The following is a 23,778-nucleotide window of genomic DNA, read 5'->3' as shown; positions in this document are numbered from 1 at the left end:
AAAGTGTTACTTTGATCTCTTTTTTCATTTGTTAGCTTTAGTTTGGTTTCCTAAATTTAAAAAGTTCTACTTTGATTCCTTTAAGTGTTTCTATTAGATCGAATTAGACAATTCATTAATTTATCACATTTATTTGGTCAATTAGTCACATGATAAATATTGTGAAAGATGATTAATTTTAAAAATATAAGAACTAAATTTAACTTTTTAAAACATTAAAAAATCAAATTAAATATAATAAAAAAAACATAAAACACTAAAAGTAATTTAGTCAATTAAACTAAGTTAAACTTATACTCAATTTGTTTGAGTCATGTTAGTCTGATTTAAAGCTTTAGTTACACTTTAAGGGAGGAGGGAGTGTTTATTTCACAAAATCTTAAACAAATCTTGAAAATATTATGAAAACAGGACTATGTTTTCTCATGTTTGTTATAAGTTTTTAAAAAGTATTTCTAGTTATTATTGATTCTTAGGAATGTTATAATTTCCTTTTATATCATGTTTTCTTATATTTATATTTTCATTAGGATGGATGAAGAAGTAATATTCCCATAGGAATGTGAAATAATACATAAGTAACTTTCTTTTTTATTTACATTATTTTAAATTTTTAAAATTATTTTCAGGAATATTAAAATATAACTAAATATATTTTTTTTAAAAAATACCCAGAATGATATTCTGATATTATATTCCCGAAAATAATATTTCTGAAAAAGTAAAAGATTCCGTAAAACTAGCCTGTCCTAAGTTCCTATGATCCCTTTCCTTCCTCTCAATATAATTCCTTCCATTTTTTTTTATTTATTTTTGGTCTTAGGAATCATTCTAAATTTTCAATGCCTTTCTTTTACTTGAAGTCCAAACTTAATTAGGAATCCCATATACATTAGGATCTTTTAGATTTTTGGTTCAACGTGAGCACCGACAAAAACTCATTTTTTTAGCTCCACTATTAAAACTCGTATGAATTGATCCAAAACCCTTAAAATTACCCCTGGAAATACAAAAGAAAATCATAAAACGCATAAAAAAGAGATAATAAATATTAAATACTAAAAATCCAAATAAAACTTATCCAAATTAAATGTTTCAAATAATTAAAATCTATAATCTGTTCAATTGGGCGACAAGTCATCAAGTGTACTAAAATTCAGAGACAGGTTGTCTTGTGTTTGAAACATTCTCTGAAGGTTCGCTTTCCTTTCCTTTCTTTCTTTTTTTTTTTTTTTTTTTCTAATTTGGAATGTGCTTTCTATTTATGGCGAAGATTGTACCAACTCAGCTCCAACCAAACAATTGTACCTCTGTTTGCTGTGTTTCTAGCCTGTGTAAGGTGATTGCTTTGGTGATCCTGAGTTTTGGATATTGATGCCTCTTTATTTAACCAATAAAATTATGGTAATGTAATATTTTATATTCTAAACACTTCAACAAAAGTGTGATGCCGTATGATATTTCTAAAAATTTAGCAGTACAAATTCTATTTTTCGTTGAACATAAAGTTGGATCAATATCATGTAAAAGAAAGGAAAAAAAATTATGCAAATAAGACAAGATAGGATTTTTTTTTCCTTTCAAATTTCAATTGTGCAAGTAAAAATTTACAATATGTATATACAATATACAACAATTTTTTTATCCTCTTTTTCCCAATAACATGATGCTAACAAAGCAAATAAATTTGAATTGTGGCGGTTTCATATCTCAGCTACTCCAATCATTAAAAAAATGGGAAATCAAGGGGTAAAAAATGATACCGTGGGACATTCCTATGACACTATCAACCACTATTAAGGGCTAGGAGGAACAACCGAACTAGTTTCAAGCAATTTCCCAGCATCTTCATCCATTGGGATCTTTCTCCAACCATTTCTCATGGACAAAATTCTTGCTCTCTCAAGCCCATTACCTCTGAATCCAGTCATTCTCGATGACATCATTGGCATCACAAGAACTGATGATGCATTGATGGTATCCTCCCCAAAACCAAGAGACAATGCACAAGTAGTCTGCAAAGAGATAGAAAGAAGCAAGCTTGAATTGTCAATTTATCATCATAACAAGTGGCACCATTTGCGACGAATGTTAATGCAACTAGTAATAATACCTTTGCCTTTACCAACAAATCTGTAATCTTTATTAGTATTGCTTTAACTAATGATCTCGTATCTTTGTTTTGTGCTTCTTCAGGAGACACTACCAGCCTATACAAGATAAACAGTATAGGCATCAGTGAAAGTCACCAACATTAACATGAGCATGTGTAACACGCATGAAGAAATAAAGGAAACCAAAAACAGGAAAATACAAACCATATATAATTCTGTCAACAAATTTTAAGAGAACTGTGGCTGGTTTAGAAGGTCAATGCAGAAGTTAAAATGTGATGATACAATGAACACAATGAACTAGTACTCATTTCAATTCCCTTCAGTGATGTTTCATATAGTTAACTATAGGGGCTACAAGTTCTTCACTTTATGTAAGTCATACAAAGGGTTCATACTGTACCTGTTAGCTTCTGTAGATATGGCAGAAGACACCATGGAATCCAAAGAACTATCTTTAGTCTCAGGACCTGAAACTTCTCAAAAGCAAAGTTTCGTATTATCCTCTGCAATGCATACCTTGAATTATATAAAACCATAAAATAATTATCAAATTATAGTACCTTTTGATTCATCAGGTGCCAGCAAAGAAATGCCAATAAACACACACATCATTCCAAGCATAAACATTGTTGTCCTTAATGCATCAAATACCTGCTTTCAGGAAGGTAAGTATTACATCACACCTAAACTCATTATCAAAACATATTCAGCATTCATCAATGTAATGATTCAAACATTCACCATACAAAAACAAACAAAACAAAAATACTAGAGATACAAGCATCAAAGCCTGACAAACATTTACTTCTAGATTCTAGAAGATGCTGGATGACTGTCTACTTGCCATAGACCAAAGATCAAATAAATTAGTGAAGGCAAGCAGCAATTATTAGCAGCATATCTCACCATTGGGTAGAAATTTTTGCAAGAAAATAGTCAAATTTATATTTACAATTTTTACCCCTATTCAATTAAAAAAAAGTAAAAATAATAAAAGCACCTGGTTCCAACATATTGAAAAGAAAAAAAAAAAAACTAGAAATGTTCCAATCAAAGTTGAATTTAAGGGAAAGGTAGGCGAGGAAAACCAAGGGAATCATTCAAACCAAATAACACCCTGAATCTGATGATAAAAGAATGAAACAATTTTGGATCCATCAGGCATGGTTCAGCAACAATCCATATTTTGCACTTGCCCAAAATTTTCAAAACTATGATCCTAGTTAATTCAATGATGTCAAGGGGACCAATCAATCTCTATATATGAAAGATAAGACTTTTCTTGAGAGTAGAGTCATTCCTTCCCAGCTATTCTCTTCTATCTAACATGCATCTCCTTCAGTTAGACACTTAGCACATTTTGAATTTTGAAATAAACATTTCTTTTGTCATTCTATGTAGTTCAGTTTCTATGAATTTTGTGATGCTCTGCAATATTTATATTTTCTGTTTGAACATTTTGTATTTTGTTCATATTGAACATTTTAAATCTATTGGATGGAGACAAATGGTCTTACAAGGAATTTCTAAATCTACAATGGCTTTGCTCTTTATATGGTCTATAAATTCCTTCATCTTGGACAAGAGAGTTACACTACTAAATTGACTGAGATCACAGGGCAAGTTCATAGGATTGCTGGGATCTTGTAACCTCAGCACACCTGAAGTCCATTGTTAGGTTTTTGACCAGCAGCCTGTTTTGCAACATGAAATATCCAGGTAGTTCTGAATCCTAAATTTGCAAAATTTACCCCCATTTTCAGCCATTTTAAAGCTGAAAGCACTGCTGCATGCTATCTTCTTCTCCTCCATTGTTCCTGTGATTTGTGGTCTTAACTCCCTTCCCAATCCTTAAGTAAAATCTCGATTTTAACTACCATGCAATATCTTCCTTATTAGTTTCTATTTTATTTAATTTGTTTAGATTTGCTTGCATTCTCTGCAGTAATATCAGAACTTAGAAGTTCATATTGTTCCCCAGCAGTAAGCAATGACCCATGGCTCAAAGCTCCACTGGTAAAAACAGAAGATTAATTTCTTGTTTGAGAAAATTTTATAACCAGAATGGGAAATTTCAGTAGGTCAAGACCTTGCAGAAAAAACAGTTGATAGATGTCACCAGAGAATGAACCTAACAAGCAGTTACACTATAATATACCACATCTTGGTAACTTGGCAAATGTACATAGAAGCAAGATTAAGTCATTTATCTGAGTTTGACTTACATTATCTAGGCTAGGTCTGGTTTTGTATGTTGAACCCATGCCCCATGGTGTTTCTAAATGATGTAACGGATTTGATTTTCTGAAATATATACTCAAGTGACTCCATTCCATCAAAGTAGTTGATATTTAATTAGTTTTCTTCAATAATATGATTAAATCTTCTTAGAGTGCCCATGAAAGGCAAAGGCTACCTGTGTGTATCAAGTTAAAGAGGAAGTACCTGATATTCTTGAAAATATATAAATCCTGTACATATTGAGAACAAAGTCCATGCTATCTGAAACATGGGAACAATAAGAATTGCATCAAACAATGACAGTCCTTCATTCAACCTGGTCATCTGCACAATTGGAAAAGGCTTCGTTAGCATTCACATTTGTCAAAAATTAACTTCAAAAAGTTACCTCATCAAAACATTAGCACAAATTGATAAAGCCCAACAAAGAATCTTTACCCAAGAAAAAGCCTTACCCAAAATCCAGCAGTACTAAGAAATAAAAGAAGCATGGAATACGTGAACCAGCTGTGCAACTGATAACCATTGGACAAAGCCAGTCGTAATAGGTTAGAACTGCCAAAAAGTTGACATTAGGCACAATGGCTATTGTATCATGAAGCATGGCAACATGTTGGAGTAGCTGACTTACAGTGATTTAGCAAACAACACTGAGCATGAACCTACAGCCCCTGAAACTACAGCATATGAGAAGGGCAGTAGCATGCTCCAATAGGGTCTGAGGTCATGTCCTGATACTCCAAGCAGAAGTTCTCCCCTCCTGCATATTCCACATGTTAATCATAAAGAAGAAAAATAGCTTGATTAGACTCAACAAATAATTAAATCCTACTAATTACTTGTAGATGGAGTGATGCAAGGCAACAATTGAGATCAAAGCTAGAAGGTATAGAAGGAATGAAATATTGGTATATTTCTCTGTCAACTGCTCTGGCGTATAAACTGAAACACAAGTAGTTAACCACATATAAGTTTGCATTGGCAACATTGAAATCAATGATTGAACTGTTTAACAGCAATGAATCATAATATTCAGTAAGCATAAAGAATATATTAAACAACAAATCAAATTAAGTTTACAGAAGAGGCAGTACAAAATGCTCCCTCCTATCTCTAACATATAAAAGCCTAGCATACTTAAGTTGTAGTTCACCAAATTAGCAGTTTAGTCATTTGATTGCAGACAATACTTGATACTGTATGCACATCTATCAGATTAATTAACATTGTTTTTGCAAGAAAGACTAGAAGCAAATTTAATTGAACTGGGCAAAATGTTACATACCAGGCGATTGGTGATTGCCAAAAGCAACTAGAAAAACATTCCCAAGAACAATGAAAGCTGTGGCAACCAGTACCCTGATCAAATGCCATCAATTAAGCTACAAGAATTACAGCTAGAACAGAGTTGTGAAAACAAACAAAAATGAAACGGTAATCTCAGTTCAAATTTAGCATACTTGACTGTCACCATTTTGTTCAAGACAAAGTAAGCGAAGGCAATGTTAGATACAAACTGAACAGATCCCAGCGCTGCAAGAAGTGACTGCACAGCACACAGAAGAATAAGTAATCAGAACAAATGAAAATACATCCATTAAATCAATCATAAGAAATCGCATATTTCACCGAATATATGCCAACCAAATAAAAAAATGCAAAACTACTACATACTATCATAATTTACAGTTTACACCATATATTATTGAACAAAAAATCCCAATTAAATAGGGGAAACATACCTGAGCAGCGTACCCAAAGGAAATGAAATTAAGGCAATTTCCAAGAAAGAAAAATACAATGCCTGCATATCAAGAATTATGCAATGAAAGCAAAAAATCAGGAATCATCCACCTAGATAATATGCACAAACCCATATATAAATGCAATTAGATTATACCAATTCTCCAACTCTGGAAATATATAATAGGCTTCAGATTCATCTTTCCATTTACCCCATCACTTCCAAGTAAATGTCTTTCTCTCTGCCAAAAAAAAACTAACTCAGTTTTCCCAAATAATTTGATACTAAAAGTTGCAACTTTCAAGAAATAGTAGCACATTGCAGGTTAATATTGACCCTCAAAGATGTAATATGCCATGAACCTAAATAAATCTGAAACTCAGAGTCAGATGTAATTAAGTGTAAGGAAGTTTCAGCACTTCACTTTAATAGCATAAGTCCCTAATCCAAAGCATCATGTAGACAATGCCTAATGCAATTATGTAAAAAAATACAGTTGTGTACAGAAACAGTACATTGACCCATTGATGAAGTCAAGATTTACCATGTCAGCTGAAATCTGAAAAAAATTATAACAGCAAAGCCAATTTCTGTACCACAACACAAAAAAGAGAGAAACATATATACAAAAATGTACTTTACAAATAGTTCCAACCAGAAAAAAGAATTTGGCCATACCTCATTATGCCCTAGTTTGAGAAGATTGGTCCCAAAGTTTATTGCAATACTACCAAAGAGGTTGATGAAAGCTCCAACAATCCACTCCCCCATTAATGAAATGATGTGGCACCACCAAGGAGACACCACATGCAGCAGAAAAAAAATCCGATGGCTCTGTCTATCAGAAGTTAGTTCTCAAACTCTAGTACACAATGCAAAACACGGATAGAAAGGAAAATAGCCCTTCTTCTGGACACCAAGTGTCAGAACAACAATACTCCTGTGTCACCACCAAACACAAATCAAACCATCAAATCAAAGTTCACAACTTCAACAATGTTATTACCTACTAAAACCTAGGAGATCTATGAGTAAAATAAATGAAGCTGATAAAGGGGGCTATAACAAGAAATAGAAAACATTCAATATGAAAACACAAACCCAATTGGCTCAATTTCGAACCAGAAAAAAGTAAGACTAATCAATTTGTGCACCAAAAATCATTTTTTTTTATAAAAAAAAATTAACAAGGGGACACAAAAAGTCTAATTAATTGATGGAATAAACAACACAATATAACTCTTTCAATCTTCTGATCTTTCAACATTTAATTAAGACAAAACAAAACAAAAAAAGAGGCAGGTTTCTAACCTTGAAGAACCCAGATCTGCTATGTTTGAAAGTAAATTGAACCCGCAAGACCGATCCAACTAAACCATTGCAAAAATAAAAAAATTTAGAAAAAGGAAATTAAAACCCAAAATGCATTGTGGTGAAATGGGAACAACCGTGCAAGCTTGAAAAAGGTACTCGATTACCTGAGAGACAATCAATCAATTCCCCTCTTCTATTGCTACAGAAAAAAAAAATTGAAATTGCGAGGTTGGACGCGTGCGTGGGTTGTATAAAGAAAGAAAGGTGGATTCAGAGGGAAGGGAAATATTATGAAAAAGGGTTTTAAGAAAAAAAAAACTATAAAAACAGAAATTGTGGATAAAAACCAAAAACGGTATAACAAAGTAGTATACATAAATAAATAAATAAATAAGAAAACCAAAAATTCCCCCCTAAAAAACAAGGATAATATGATAATTTTAAACAAAAACAATTAAACTTATATATCTGATTTTTTTTACTGGAATATCTCCGATTTAAATCATGGGGAGTTATCTTATAAATAATAATTTAGGTAACTTTTATCTAATCTAAAAAAAGGTAACTTTTATAAATAATGGCTAATCGACGTGGGTCATTAAATCAGAGATTTGAATATTTTTATTATTATTAAAAAAAAATAAGAAGGAGTGTGGGACTTTTCTTTTCTTGGTCCAAAATGAACGGAGGATTTGTCATAGATTCGAGAAGCAAAGAAAAGAGGAGAGAGAGGAGAAAAAAAAAAAGATTAGTCTTGTGTTTGGATGAAAGATTTGAAAATATTTAAAAAATTTAAATATATAATATTTTAATTGTCTTGATTTAAATTATTTTTATTTTATAAATATTTTGTTTGGATAAAATAATTCAATCTTTTGTATTTTAATTTTTTAGTTTGGATAAAGTAATTCAATTTTATGAAATTCAAAATTTCATTTTAAAATATTTATTTAAAAATTAAAATTTCAATATTAAATAAAAATAAATAATAGTCTTTTAAAATATTTAAATAATTAAAATAATTTTATTGAAAAGGGATGACTTTGCATTGGGGTATGAATTATAGCATTGCTTTTTCTTTTTGTTTCAAAGCAATAGTTGTACGTTGTGAGTTATGACATGTATGTGTTTGGCCGGATAAAGACGACAGTGGAAACATTTAGGTTGAGATGAGAGACCACTGGCCAGAAAAGGACCGGATCATCCTTTTACTCAACGAAAACTTTGAAATTTGATTTGATTTGACTTATATTTAGAGGTGTTGTTTATGGGGAGATATTTCTATGGTTTTCTCTCCTACCTCATCCATTCTCATTCCATCTGTTGTTCCTACGAGAGAGAGAGAGAGAGAGAGAGAGAGAATGTCGAAGGAAATGAGCCAGTAGAGGAAGGATTATGTAGACCCTCCATTAGCGCCCCTCATTGACTTGGCTAAGATTAAGCTCTAGTCCTTCTACAAAGCCCTCATTGTCGAGTTTGTCGTCACACTTCTCTTCCTCTACGGCACCATCGCCATCGTCATTGGTCACAAAAAAAAAACCGGACCATGTGACGGCATTGGCCTTCTCGGCATTGCACAGGCCTTCGATGGCATGATCTTTGTCCTTGTCTACTGCACTGCCAACATTTCTGGTAGCCCTCTGTTGCGACAACAACTAGAAGCGCCCCAACGTCACTGCTATCTTCATCTACGTCATCCTCACGGTCTTCACACCTGTGTCACGAGTTCTCGCCGCCGCAACATTCACTTCACCGCTTTGGATTTGGATCCTCGTTCATGCAATTACCTCCGGTGCGAAAGTGTATCTGATGACATTGCCCATGATTTTCGTGTGGAAGAGAGAGAGAACGAAGGTATGTGCATGAGAGGAGACAATTTGAAATTTTTACCAATTAAGTGAAATTTTAATTCCTACTGTTTTAGTTTATTAAAATTCTTTTAAAAATTGATGTAAATGTAAATTCTTTAAAATTTTGTATCCAAACAACTAAATTATGATAAAAGTATTTCAAATTCACTTAAAAAATGAATTACCTTATTTAAAATCCTTCATTCAAAGGCAAGATAAACAATTTGAAACTTGAGACTTGAAACTTGAGTAGCAACTATTACAGCTAATTTCTATTTTTAGTTTAGATGAGAGGATTAAAAGATTTCACTATACACTTGGCGTTGAAATTAACTTGTAAGTGTTAACATATTATTTTTCATTTGTGAAAAATAATTAATTTAGTTGATAATAATAAATTTATCTTATTTTTATCATTAATATGATTTTTTTTAATTATTTAATTATTGATACATTATTTATTTTTTAATAAAAAATATTTTTAATCTAAAAATAATTAATACAAATAATATTATAAATTATATCTTTTAAAAAACAACCAACACAATTTGAAAGTTGAGTGTTGTGAATAAAAGGGAGTGAATGTGATTTCGACGTTACTCACTAATTTCAACCAATGCTGGTTCATACTAGCTTCATACTATTGTTGCAGCAAACACATGATCTTGCAATTATTGCCTTGCCTGGCACCTTCCCTTCTCAACTGGATCTCTACGCCTTTGCCTAAGCTCATACAAATCCATACATATATACATACTTAATATATACTTTTACTTGGCAAATGGGTAGTGAAATTGATATGGCCGATGTCACAGTTAATGCAATAAGTTTTAGTTTTAGTTGGGCAGTGGACAGTGCCATAAGGAGCGATGAGAGTGAGACTGCATCAAATCTGGGAGCATCCCCTGCCCATAGTTTTGGTTCGGTACTGGACAGTGCAATTAGAAGTAGTAGTGCTAGTGATGAAGATTTGGGAACATCACCTTAGCGGGTTTTTACTTTCCTATCAAAGTCTTTTTTACATGTACAGCCAGCGAATGAAACTTCTGTCAGCATGATTATCAACTGTGCTGAACTTTGTTGGTGATGTAGGAACTGTTGCTGCACAATTATTCTCCCTGACTGAGCTTAAAGCGGCCACCGACAATTTCTCATTTCACAACAGGATTTTAAGGGCTGGAAGCATCGGTGATGTGTCTAGTGGCAAACCCATCGATGGTCGTGAGGTGGCTATCAAGAGGGTTGCATGAACCAACTGGTCAACCAGCGAGTCACATGGGAGAGGAGTTTCAAGAGGAAATTAAGTATTTATTGACCCTCTTGCCCCGCCTACACCACATGCACTTGGTTGGGCTAATTGGGGTATGCAGGAGTCTTGTTTGTATGAGTACATGAAGAATGGGGCGTTGTTTGATCATTTGCATGACAAGAAGAATGTGGACAAGGGTAGCCGTGTGTTGAATTATTGAAAAATTTTACACCATTAATTTGAGTCTAACTCAATCCCAAAAATTAGCTCAAGAAATAAGAATTGTTTCTTATTTTTCACGTCTAATACTTATGGGTTTGATGCATGGATAACATGATGGGTGATACTTTGAATGAATTTTTGATAGACTTTGATATGATCTTAAATTGTAAGTTTGGGTTTAACTTAATTTTAAAAGTAAGGTGAAAGGGTGAAGGTTATTCCTCACTTATATATTATATCTTAATTTTATCTTTGACCGATATTAGACTTGGGTTTTTTCTATAAAAAATGAGGATCAAAATTGCTTTGGATGCTTATCGGGGAATAGAATACCTTCATAATAATTATGTGGTTCCATCTATTATTCATAGAAATATCAAGTCTTCCAATATTCTTCTTGACGCTACTTGGACAGCAAAAGTACCTGATATTGAATCCTCGTCCATTAGTCTAGAAACTGATCGTGTTTACCATGATATGGTACGACTGGGAACCTTGGGATCCTTTGATCCTGGGTACTTGTGTACAAGTTTGTTCAAAGCAAAGAGTGATGTGTATGGTCTTGGAATTGTACTTGAAATTTTAACGGGAAAACCAACTATATTCAAGTATGGGAAACATGGAAGCACCAATATGGTGAACTTTGCACGACGTGCTATTTCGGCTGGAGAAATGTTGAAAATTCTGGATCCAAAGGGTTGGACCACTGGGTGTGAATGAAGCCAAGGCAGTAGAATTAGTGGCCCAAACTGCTATCCATTGTATCGATTTGAAAAGGAATGATAGACCCAACCATGGCTGACATTGTGGTCAATTTGGAGAGGGCTTTGGCTATTTGTGATAGTTAATTAGCCCATATAATAGTATTTTCAGTAAGTTGTTTTGAAAAAATTATTAGATGACACTGAAACACTACTTTTTTATGATCTTGATTAATTTTTATGTAATATATATTTGAGTTATTTAATTTATAAAAAAATTCATTACACAATTAATTACGTATCATGTAGAGATGGATCAAAATCATAATTAAATAATTGTCTCAAACTATCTAATAATTTTTGTATGTTAATTTTGTGTGTATGGTTGAAGTGAAGTCAATTCTAAAGCTTCCTTTCTACCTAACAAATAAAGTTAAAAAAAATAACAATAAATATGTACAAAATGAGATAATTTTATAGTCTTAAATTTTATTGAATAATATTTTTTGTACTTTATTCAATAACAGTGTTGCTTTGAAATATAAAAAAATGATAAAATGCAAAACTAAATACATATATATAAAAATATTCAACAATATCATACCGTGTGTGCGTGCAATTTTAATAGCACTAGCTGTTAGAAAACATTCTTGATGGCCAGTGATGGACACATTTGGCACATAGCTTCTAAATGAATTTTTTTTGACACAGTAATTTCTTCTCCGAGTCATATCAATTTCTTCTTCACTAATCTTTTTCCACTCAAAATATTGAATTAATAAGGCTGGAGTTAAGCCCATTGTGCGTTGTGCCAAGCTTCCTCCAGCGCAAGCCCTTCTCCCTAACCCAAATGAAAGTAGCTTGCTTGATTCACTTTCCTTCTCAAACCTCTCAGGCTTAAACTGTGTAGGGTCTCTCTAAAGTTTAGGATCTCTATGAATAGCACAAACATTCACTAATAAAATTGTATTTTTTGGGACGTTATATTTTCATATGGTGCAATCTTTTGAAGATGAACAAGGTACCAACAATGGAGCAGCAGGATGCAAACAAAGTGTCTCAAAGATACTATTTTGGAGATAATGGATTTTTGGAATGTCATGTTCATCTACTAGGAGATCCTGTCCTATATAAGTGTGTAATTTAACTTTTGCCTTCTTCAACATTTCGGGATGATTTAATAAATTAGGCATTGTCCATTATAAAGTCACTGTTGACGTGTCCGTTCCTGCAAGCAGTATAACCAAGTCTTAATAAATTGGAGGGTGAATAGTATACCAATTAAGTTTGGACAAAAGTTAGGGCAAGGCCCACAAATGCAGCATTGAATGCAATGATGGTCCAAGGGTTGCTGAAATAGGTATGATACCCTAGAGCCAACCAAGTCTTACCCTTATCACTGTAATGCTTCTCAATTTCACTTCTACATCAGCTTATTTTCCCATGTCAGGCACCAAGTCAGTGCTTATGGTATTGAAGAGGTTGGCCACTTTCTCATCACTACCTAACGAATTGAGCAAAATTTGTTCTGACCTCAATGCCTTCACGTCATCTGGGTGGTCAATGAGTGAGTCCAAGAAGGACACATAAGAGCAAATCCCATAGTCGTTCTCAAAATCAGGACACATCTCATATGCTATTAGGTTTAGCACAGTAGCAGCTGTTGTGTCATCCACAACGATCTCAGGAAGCTTCAATTTCGAACGGATTCAACCACAGGAGAATGATACGTCTCTTGGCCTACGTGTCTTGCTTGACTCCAATCCAATTCCTGCTTCTTTTAACTCCTTTAAGTTCCTGTACAATTGAGACATACAAATCATACTATTGATGAAAGATTAAGAATAATAATTTGTCAATGTTTTGTATATATTCATTCATAATAATCATTTTAAAGTATCTAATTTTTTTTTTAATTTGTCAATGCTTTGTATTCATTCATAATAATTATTTGTCAATGTTAGTTGGTAATGTATGAAGAGTAACTCACCTTTAATTAAATGAGAAAGAGTAACTATTTTAAGTTATTCTTGAAATAACTTAACGTTTCGTCTATATATATATATGAAAAATAATAAGTCTTGATAGAGTACTACACAGAAGAAGATCAAAATGTTCTGATATCATACCTGTATGTTGTCATGTCGTGGGATCGGAGTTTTCATTTGAATAATCCTTTCCTTTTAATTTTGATAGGCAAAGCCTACTACTATTAATAACAGTCCAACATTGGGTTTCCCTTCTTAGGTTCATAGAGGATGATAGAGCGTTGGAGATCAAGAAGATGAGTAGGTTCTGGGAACTCCGTTACTACGTTCACGTACCTTGTCTTCTTCTTTGGTGGCCCAATGATGACACCGAAGAAAATTTCTCATTTTTCCCATCAACACGCGTTCGGTGTCTCTCCACAGCAGCTGCAGCAACGGGAACGGAAGCTGGTTCTTCAACAAGAGCACGTCTCCCATCATCCAGCAAATCTTTTCTTCTATGGTTGCAACGCCTTGCTTCTGGTACCTGAAAAGACACCACCGCCCCAAGGGTAAGACAATCAAAGTTCAAATTTTCAACTTACCTTCCATGGCATGATTAGTATATAATCTTGTCGTCTAAACATGTGATTAAAGATTGAATCTTCCCCATGTATGAGAAAATATATGTTAAAATTTTTTAGAAGTTAACCTCTTAAATGAATTTTAAGTATCTAAAAACATTAATTAGTCTGCACTCCTGGCCAAAAGATATCCAAGTTCACCCAAAAACAAAATTAGACCTACTCATAAAAAAACATTTATTTTTTATTTTTATAAATAAAAAGTCATATATATCAAAATATATTAAGAAGTCTTTCGTCCAAGTGATATTAGATTGAGTTCCGTTAAGTAAAATTTAAAGAAAGACTTAATTAAAGATGATGAAATATTTTATACCAATAATATGATAATGAAAAAAAAAAAAACCATATAATCTCACTTACTCTTGGGCAGAGGCTGTTAAAAGGTCATCGTCAAACAAGTTGTTAAGGTTTCCAATATCCTTCAGAACCTTATTGTGTAGGTCTTGTGGGGTTTGTCCAGTGGTGTCGATGTACCTCGCTGCCCACCTTTGCTTGTACTGCTCTCCCAGCTGCAGTTTAGGAGCACCATGATGGATGGGACCCAAAATGATATCAGTTTCGGCTCGTAACGCTTGGTGAAATGCTTTCGGTCTCGGAGATGATGTGCTACACGTTGGATTTTGCATGGCCTTTTTGGGTGGTTGGGGTTGTGCTTCTTCTTTTGCTTTTTGCAGCTGCTCGAGCCTTTGTTCAATGGTGAAGTTTGAAGTCATTGTGAGATAATAATGCTTGAAGGAGGAGGGATTGGTGGGTTGGTGTTTGACTCTTCGGGTGTAGTTGGCAGAGGCCTGGTCAGTAATAAGGCTTTAATTTGCTCAAGTAAATGGATAAGATTTGTGTATTATATTGGCTTAGTTTTTGACTCTGAATAAACTTTACTTCCTCACGTACCATGATTAAATTGCAGGCAAGGAATAAAGATCCCTTCACTTTCACTGTTCTAATATTTTATATAATTAAAAGGTGAAGGCTTACTTAGCATGAACCAGTAACAAAGTAAGTGATTCATGATAGACCACTTTATTATTACAACCGTTTGATATATTAATTATTTAAGGTTAACCATGTAATTTAGTTTATATATATGTTGCAAAAAAATAGTTTTTATAAGTGAAAAATTATTAAATTAGAGTCATATGAAACAATACTATATTTAAGCATTTTTAATTTAGTATTTATACATATAACATATTTTTAATTTAATTCTCATATGTGCTATATATTCTTAATTTAATCTTTATAGGTGTAACACATTCTTAAATTAAATTAAAATATTAAGTATGCAATTATATTAAAAATGAAAAGTTTTATTTCTCATAATAATACTATCAGGACTTGAGCAAAATTATCACTCATAAATAATACATCTAGTTTATACGAAAAAAAAATAAGTAATCCAGATGAAAGATAAATGATCTGTTATAGAGTATTGTCTTCATGGAGACGGGACAAAACTTCACCAAACCCCCTTTCTTTGAATGTATGGACTTTTGAGAATGAAAGTAGCTTCACCTGTCCTACTGTCATATTACCCGTGGCTTCTTCCTAATTAACTCTGAGTCACACATTCAAATGCTTCCACAAAATAAACAACAAAGGCCAAAAGGGTCGTTCAACCAGTTGGCTATAAGTATGATCACCAAACTCTTAATTAACTATCACTTTCAAATCAATTTTTCTCCCTCTCTAGTTAATTGTTGCTCTTCATTCTTATTTCTTCTCATATAAATATTACGCATGCATAATAGCACTAAGGGCATAGATAGACTATAACCATCACCAAGAATGAAAATGGAAACCATGTTGAGGGCACTTTGCTGCATTGCATTCCTTGTCCTATTAGCATGTATCCCAAGAAGAAGTGCTCAAGATAGCTCTTGCTTGAACAAGCTTTCTCCTTGCCTAAACTACCTCAATGGCACTGAAGACCCACCTGATAGTTGCTGTGAACCACTTAAATCTGTTATTGAATCAGATGCAGAATGCCTGTGTAGCTTGGTAAGCAACAGAGGCACAAGGCGCTAAGCAGAACAAGCTGGCATTAATATCAATGAGGCTCAGCAATTTCCTGGTAGATGTGGCCAACATGTTAATCCATTGTCTTGCCTCACAAGTATGTTTCCCTTCTACTACTTTTGCATATTGTGAAAAATACTAATAATACATTTTTTACTATACTCTTTTAAATACACTTGATATTATTTGCCAAAATTCAATAAAAACCTACAAATTTGTATGAGTTCTCACTCAAAATTTCGTAAATTCTAATAAATTTTAACTGAAATTATCTTTTACCTATAATTATTGACATTTAAAATTAATGCATACAGATTAAGGAGTATTTTAAAAATGCTTGTAATCCTCTAGTGATCCTATGTTGTAATCCTCTAGACAAACTGACACTTCCAACATGTTATTAGCGTCCTTCGCGATTGTATTGGGATGTCACCCCATTCTATCACATTTATCAGAAAAACAAAAAAAATATATTCTTAATATATTAAGAAAGGATTTTCTAGTGAAATCAATGATGTCCGTATGTCTTATTTCAGGTTCACCTGGTCCGACGAACTCAGCAACCAAATTGGTGCACGTGTCTAGTGGAATTGACATGATGATCTTAGTTTCCTCAATTTTTGCACATTCGTGGCAGAGATCACCAATGGAGCAGATTGATTTTCTTTTCACCGTTTTTCTTTTTGTTATACCGAGTGTGGATTATAGATTGTTGATTGTTGAAATATACCTCTATTTATTTGTAGTGTTCTGAAATTTGGTACGAGACGAATGATTATGAATTCTTCAAGGATTTGGATTATCACATGTTAGTAACATGAGAGACAGAATGACACATAGTTGATGATGCCTACACAAATGATAAGGATTGGGTTCTTTGGCGTTGAATTTTCAACCGCAAGAAATCTTCACCATCAAAAACAATTTACATGCATTAAATAATGAAACAAAATGTAACTTGAAAATATGCACTTGTTGTTCTTGTTGAACTGTTGGTGATCTTGACTAATTAATTATAAGTCCTACTATGATTACATCCACCAACTACACATAATATATCATTCCAACTTCAATGAGACTGATGTGAGGAATGTTAAGAGCCACAGCTGGACCCCTGCCTCCATAGTTTGAGCTAAATCAAGAAGCTCTTGCTTAACTTCATGATCCAATACAGGATCATTAGGTACCCGAAAACTTATGTGGCGCCTTCTTGAATGTGGGTTTTCTTCGTTATAAGTGGAAAGGGGTCGTCGTACGGAGAAAGATCTACCACTAGCATTGTTCTTGTCCACACCAACATCTTCATTCTCAGACACTTTCCTACTTGAAACTGATTCTAAGCTTCTAACACTTATAATAGCCGTCCCTCCATCGAATGAGGAAGTTTCAGAAAATGAGAGTTGTAATTCCTGTGCCTCCATTTGGATAAACTCAGCTATACATCGTATGATATGGTTGTCAAAATCTCTATCATCCCTTCTAATATGCTTGTATCCATATCTGACAGTGCATCTATACATTTGACATGGTCTCGGACAAACTCGCCAAATTAGGTAACGTTCTTCGTGTGAGACATGTGGAACAGGAACTGTTTTCACACAAACAAAGAACAACACCATGTGAAATGCAGGGAGTTTAGTTACAAAGTGGGAAAATATTGCAGGTATTCCTGTTGCAAGTTCTGTGTAGATGAGGCTATAGGGCCCAAAGCCAGTAACCATTTCAATGAAACTTTGTTGCATAGGTCGTAATTGTACTTGATACAAGTGCCATAATGCCACACATACATTACAAGCATAAAGATGAAAGATAAGACAAGAGGAACCCATCCTCCTTGAAACACTTTTACCAATGCTGCAGATAGATATACACCCTCTATCACCCAAAAGAACAAAAGGAATATTATAGCTATCAGAATGCTTTTCTGCCAGACAAACATTATGACTAGTGCCATCAGAAATGTAGTCACAAACATAACCGTCATATAAGCAAGGCCTGTAAACCAAATATGAAAAAACAAAAACATTAACAAATAAGATAAATAGAACACTGTCGTTCTAATGCAAGTTAGAGAAACCCTCTATTTGTTGTTGCCTTTATTGAAACACAAATATATGTGCCACAGGCAATGTTACCAGCCCAGTACCATAGTTTTAAAAGATTCATATTCGTTCTCTCTAGTCTAAATTGGAAAATTCATAGATAAGAAGTCTGAGCACTTGTAAGTGTGCGCACATACCAATGCAAAACTAACATTCAAACTGCCATTTCTCAAAACCATTAACAGGAAAAGAAAAACATATTTTAAGTTGGATTTACCAAAACAGAAATCTCAGGTGTAATACATACTTGATTAAACGAAGTTTTCTTTTATGAACCATTAGTTTTCTTTATTTTTATCTGCCTACTTTCACACCCTCAAGCTAGTTCATGTACTTGAAAATCATTAAGCGTCTGTTTTGGCATTTGATTGATTTGAACTATTGATCAAATTACACAATTTAAGAGACTCAATGCACTCATTCAAATTAAAGTCCAAATTGTCTCCAAAATAGTACAAACCAATGCTACACACATACACATAAGCACGAACACACAGTTTGTTTCAAAAAATTAATAAATTACCATAAGCATTTCCAATTAAGGTTGTGTCCTGAAATCCAATGGTTACAGCAAGGGTCAAGATCATAAGTATCCAGTTGATTTCAGGGATGTAGGTTTGTCCAAACATATGCTTTGAGGTGTGTACGATTTTGACTAGTGAAAGCAACCAAGTACATGGCACTGCTTGATGATGGAGAAAGTGGCAGTAATAATAGCTTGACTTCCAACGATAGATGTAAGGGTGGCAATAACAAAAACCGGCCAAAGTATAGGTTCTGTTGGACAAGCAAAAACACTAACAAATTAAACCAAATTACTTAAGTTGAAAAACTATGATCAGTATGAAGACGTCAGAGACTCAGAAGAACTAACCAGTAGAGTCATAAAAACTATTATGAACAGAGTTAAGGTTTTTTGACAAAAAAGCTGCTTGGTCCATGTATTGCACTACCAAACAAGGGTATATAACAAAGGAAAATGCAAGCTGTGCATGGAAGAAAAATGTTATGAAATCCCATGTAAACACAATTGCAATAGTAGTACAATAATGATTATTATCTTCCTAGAAAATAATAATAATAGTTACCAAGACTAGGATAAATCTGATGCACAATTTAGTCAAGCTATAAGCTCACCCTTATTGACACTGTAGTAAAATGACCAATATCCGCAAACATAGCTTCAGTTCCTGGTGAGACACAACTGTCAGAATTATTCAACTTTGTATTTTGTAGTTAAAATCTCAACTTTTAGTTAGTCAAAGCTCAATTAAATTTATAAAATAGAAAATGGAGCATCCTAATCAACTTATAAGATAACTTCTGGTAGGTGCAGAGCTGACTTACCAGTAATGCACAGAAGCATCCCTCCAAGAGAAATCCAACCTTCTTTACCGGTCTTGATGAAGAACTTGATTAAGTAGTTCGGGGATATAGCACAGAATTTTTTTGGATTCCAACGTATTATATTGTAAAGTCCGATAGAAAAAATGGATACAAGCCATATGATTACTACAGGTGCAAAGACAAATACAACTTTGTGTGTGCCATAGCGTTGGAGAGCAAATAGGCCAACCAATATGACACATGCTATCAGGACAACTTCACCTGGAAACAACATGAAACTTCTTTGGTAATATAATATTAAGGCCCTTAGGATTGCACAAGCTATGAGTACTAAGAACTGCAGTATTTTTAACAAATGAAAATTGGCTCACCATCAGTGAATTTTGTTTTGGTAGTTCGTAGTCCTGATACTGATGCTAGAACTGCAGGGTAAGTGGCTAGGTAACAATTTCTTATTAGAAGCAAGGGAATTCTCTTTTAAAAAGTTCAAAAATTGATGATATTACTTGAGTTTTAATTTGGTTCAGCCCAGCAACAATAAACAAACCAAAGAAGTTGTGTATTATTCTACTAAAGAATATGGTGAAATATTCCAGCATGAGTGGAAAAATCCTAAATCAATTTACTATATTAGATTTTAGTTCTTTCACAAAATCAAAAGGTTGAGAGGTTAACTTCTTGCATGAATACCCAGGATCCAGACACACTCAAATTTCGAATATAATAATAGCAAACAATGCAAAAAAAAAAGATAATTAAAGGCTCTTCAATGAGATTATAACATGCATGAAAAATTCTAAATTTAATTTTTCTAGCTCAGCTTCTAACTCTTTCAACAAAACATAGAGGAGTATCGGTAAATTGCACAAAGTTATATTTGAATTGAACACTAGGATTACTCTAAAATGGCTTACTAAAAAGATCGACACACTCCTAATTTTCAATTACAAAAGTATGTTACTTGAAATTGCTGGAGAAAACACACCATCACCTATGACCATGCAAGCACCAAGCAACATCATAACAAGCAGGGCTGTTTTTAAACTTCTATGATTCTCCAAAAACCTCTTCAACGAAGATGATGCCGCAGCCTCCTATGAGGGACCATTTTTGTAGCATGACAGTTCCTCATCAGCTGCTTGTTGATTAGGGAGTAAGCTAAAGTTTGCGTGCCTACAGAGCAGCGAATAAAGAGCAAATGTCCCACCTAACAACAGTGTATAGTTTGATAACATTTCACTAGAAATTAAACAAATTAATATGTTGAAAGTTGAAAAATAGATGTTGTTGGAATGAATACCTTCACCATTATCATCAACATTTAATATGATGACTGCATATTTAAGCAACGGTATTAATGTGAGTGTCCAGAAAATCAACGAAAAAATCCCAAAGATAACTTCTTCATGACGGTGATTTTGTAACTTTCCAGATAATGTGCTTGTATAAACATAGAGAGGTGATGTGCTTAGATCTCCATACACTACACCAAAGCTTTGATATGCTAACAGTAAATATTTTGATAAGTTTACCCATGACAACTACAAGCATAAAAAAAATTAATGTAAGTCATTAAATCATCACTAATCAAGTCATTATTGTGGTTGTGTATAGATGAAAGTAAAACATTGAGAGAAAAGTGTAGCAAAAACTAATGTCAGAAAATCATTGACTATATCGCAATTCACAAAAAAGAAAATAGAAAAATGGTTTTAAAATAAAACTAGAAAAAAAAATCATAAACGCAATTGAAAGAACGTCATTTTGACCACCTTAGCGGGATTCTTCTGAGATGTTGAAACTCCAGATTCGAGTTCCATTTGAGACAGAGAGAAAGTGAATGAGAGAAAGCATATGCCTCTCTCTCTCTCTCTCTCATTCCATTCATTACCTTCGATCTCGCTGATCTCGTGCAGGATGCAGCACCACGTGTTGATTTCAGAAGGATGTTTGCGACTTACAATATCTGCATGCATGCATGGGTTGTTTGAGAACCCAAACAAAAGAAACAATATGATATAGGTAAAAGGAATATCGAGTTTTTTTTTTATTAGGTCTGTTGAACTTTTTTTTTTTAAAATAATCAGTCAATTATTTGGAAATTTTTATTTAGGTTTCTAAATTTTAAAAAAATGCAATTGGGTTATTCATATACTAAAATTTTTAATTAAAAAAATTAATCAGTCAATTTTTTTATATTGATAATACATAACTATTTAAAGTTTTTTATTTCTAATCCAAGTGGAGCATGCATTAGTTTGGGTTCTGAACTTGGTACCATATATAAATATTAGAAGAAAAAACACCAATATGATCCTTGAAGTTGACATAACTTATCAATTTAGTGATGTTTAGATTGCATTTAGAAGAGGTAAAACGTATTTTTATTTTGAAAGTAATAGTTTATTTCTTCTTCATTTTTGTGTAGTAAAAGTAAAAAAAAAAATAATTACATTAAAAAGAATTCTAACTTTTATCCAAATATAGCTGTAGTTATTTAAATTATAAAAATAATGGCTACTTTAAGAATTATTTTTCCATGATCTTTACTTCATCGAAATTAATCTTATGATAGTTTTTTCTCTTACATTGACAGTTCTATCTGCCTATCAGTATTTATTATATCACACCTTAATCCAGTCGATTTATACTCTCAATGAAAATACTAATTGTTAGAATTTAAATACAAGAAAAAAAGTTTAAATGTGACATTTTTATGGCCTATGTACTTCTTCTGAACTCAAAAAGAAAAGAAAAAACTCAAGGTGGACTAAAATATAAGAAAAATTATAAATTCAGATCTGATCACCATCACCAATATATATGAATAAGGGGAGTTTAGAAAATATAGTTCTTTTTTGAATGAAATCAATAAAATTAAATTAACTCAACTATTATTGTTAATCAGTATAAAATTTAAATTATCTTTACTTATATGAGTGTATAGAGAGAGTTTCAAGTCCAAAAAAGAGTGTGGCATGATTGGATGTTTGTAAGCAACAAGTGAGGCATGATTGCAAATAATCCGAATGGAGCAAATTGTTACGGAAAAGAAGTCAACATTGCAAAGAAAAAGGCCCGTAAGAGAGGGCCCCATTACAAGCCTCTACTCCCCAAAGCCCAAGAACACCTTCCTCAGAAAACACATAATAAGCACAAAGTCACACTCACAAAACACACAAATTAACCACGAAATTGCAGCATGCGAATTCCAAATCCGCAATGCACGTTCCCTCATTCTTAACTTCAGAAGAAAAAAGAAGAGCTTGCCAAATCAAAACCCTCATGGCCCGTTGAAACATTATCTGACACTGGTGGCATTGCGCTAAAGAGTGGACTATGCACCACGTAATCACCGGATCCAAATCCCGAATATGGGTAACCTGACCCGGTAGCATTAGCGCCGAAACTTGGATCCGAAAACCCGGCATCGTTTCCATAAAACCCATTACCCATTTCATAGCCCATGGAGCTTGTGATATCCGGTGGCAATGGTGGAAGCTCCGTTTCACCATCATCAAAGAGCTTAAAATGTGAACTCTCCATGCTGGTTCCTCCTTCAGTGTATCCATAATTATAGCTATAGCCACCGGATGGGGCAATTTCTTCGGTGGCAGAAAATGTAGGAGTGTTCGTGACACCCGAATACCCGCATAAGGAAAAATGCGGGTTTGGGTCGGGTTGTGCAAACGGGTTCGGATTGAATAGAGAGGAGAGCTCTTCTTGGGCCTGGTGGATTTGGGTTTGGGTTTGCTCGTCCGGAGAAAGGATGGAGGTGACGGAGGAACCCGGAGGAGTGTCCGGATAGACAAAGTTGGTTCGAGCACGTGAGCCCCGCATGGAGCGGGCCGCCCTATCGTATGCTAGGGCGGCCTCTTCTGCGGTATCAAACGTGCCTAACCAATGTCTTTCCTTGGTGGAAGGGTCACGGATTTCAGCTGCATACCTTCCCCATGGCCTCCTCCTCACCCCAAGGTACCTTCCTCCCCATGCTGTTTCATGATCTTGTTGTGTTGTTGTTTGCTTCTTTTTGGACCTGGAGGACGATGGTGATGATGTGTAGGGTTTCATGCTCAAGTTTTGGACGCGAATGAAAGTGAAACAATTTGTTGTGGTAAGTAAGATAGTAAGAAGATAGAGAGGAGTGGATAGAAGGGAAAGAAGTTAACAAAGAATGAAATTAGGACTTGGCATGCAAGGTTGGTTTTCTGTGACTCTCTTGATGTTTCTTTCTCCTATGGTTTCAGTTTTGTTTTGGTGT

At 33.8% G+C, this 23,778-nt stretch overlaps 3 protein-coding genes and 2 pseudogenes across 4 annotated transcripts; all 5 read right to left on the bottom strand.

Annotated features, from left to right (window-relative positions):
• Positions 1-1,750: 1,750 nt before the first annotated feature.
• On the bottom strand, positions 1,751-7,738 carry LOC100778788 (probable magnesium transporter NIPA8). 2 transcript variants are annotated; one of them, XM_006574679.4, is made up of 15 exons: positions 7,581-7,738; positions 7,414-7,472; positions 6,781-7,042; positions 6,259-6,343; positions 6,101-6,162; positions 5,819-5,904; positions 5,644-5,717; positions 5,198-5,300; positions 4,990-5,118; positions 4,814-4,913; positions 4,563-4,682; positions 2,678-2,768; positions 2,518-2,590; positions 2,114-2,210; positions 1,751-2,015 (listed from the first exon to the last, which is right to left on the bottom strand). In XM_006574679.4, exons 3-15 carry the CDS (start codon positions 6,871-6,873, stop codon positions 1,797-1,799), a joined length of 1,332 nt encoding a protein of 443 aa, XP_006574742.1. In that variant the 5' UTR covers positions 6,874-7,042; positions 7,414-7,472; positions 7,581-7,738; the 3' UTR covers positions 1,751-1,796. The 2 variants fall into 2 exon arrangements, with proteins under 2 accessions (XP_006574742.1, XP_003518156.1); XM_003518108.5 differs by having other exon boundaries at positions 2,518-2,584.
• A 4,337-nt stretch (positions 7,739-12,075) lies between these two features.
• On the bottom strand, positions 12,076-13,603 carry LOC106797197 (cytochrome P450 81E8-like; annotated as a pseudogene).
• Positions 13,604-13,714: 111 nt separating this feature from the next.
• Positions 13,715-16,665, bottom strand: LOC100779332 (UPF0481 protein At3g47200-like; annotated as a pseudogene).
• A 339-nt stretch (positions 16,666-17,004) lies between these two features.
• On the bottom strand, positions 17,005-21,351 carry LOC100778807 (potassium transporter 4). Its single transcript, XM_026124871.2, is given in 12 exon segments — positions 17,005-17,186; positions 17,189-17,767; positions 17,770-18,063; positions 18,694-18,831; positions 18,834-18,947; positions 19,045-19,156; positions 19,308-19,360; positions 19,518-19,778; positions 19,889-19,939; positions 20,479-20,724; positions 20,818-21,058; positions 21,290-21,351. Coding segments are annotated over 12 exon segments (2,211 nt in total). The 5' UTR covers positions 21,338-21,351; the 3' UTR covers positions 17,005-17,112.
• A 1,208-nt stretch (positions 21,352-22,559) lies between these two features.
• On the bottom strand, positions 22,560-23,778 carry LOC100815668 (ethylene-responsive transcription factor LEP-like). The gene has a single exon (NM_001317470.2). It carries the CDS (start codon positions 23,586-23,588, stop codon positions 22,764-22,766), a length of 825 nt encoding a protein of 274 aa, NP_001304399.2. The 5' UTR covers positions 23,589-23,778; the 3' UTR covers positions 22,560-22,763.

Source organism: Glycine max, chromosome 2 (genome assembly GCF_000004515.6).
Source record: "Glycine max cultivar Williams 82 chromosome 2, Glycine_max_v4.0, whole genome shotgun sequence".
Taxonomy (NCBI): domain Eukaryota; kingdom Viridiplantae; phylum Streptophyta; class Magnoliopsida; order Fabales; family Fabaceae; genus Glycine; species Glycine max.
This window is presented reverse-complemented; position numbering and strand designations above follow the sequence as displayed.

What these genes read in the sequence shown, in the direction of transcription:
- LOC100815668 (NM_001317470.2), bottom strand. Translation starts at nt 23,588, where the DNA reads ATGAAACCCTACACATCATCACCATCGTCCTCCAGGTCCAAAAAGAAG.
- LOC100778788 (XM_006574679.4), bottom strand. Translation starts at nt 6,873, where the DNA reads ATGGGGGAGTGGATTGTTGGAGCTTTCATCAACCTCTTTGGTAGTATT. An exon ending in TATATTTTCAAGAATATCAG is followed by an intron (nt 2,769 to 4,562) that starts GTACTTCCTCTT and finishes TCCTGAAAGCAG; the next exon opens with GTATTTGATGCATTAAGGAC. An exon ending in ATATCTACAGAAGCTAACAG is followed by an intron (nt 2,211 to 2,517) that starts GTACAGTATGAA and finishes TATCTTGTATAG; the next exon opens with GCTGGTAGTGTCTCCTGAAG.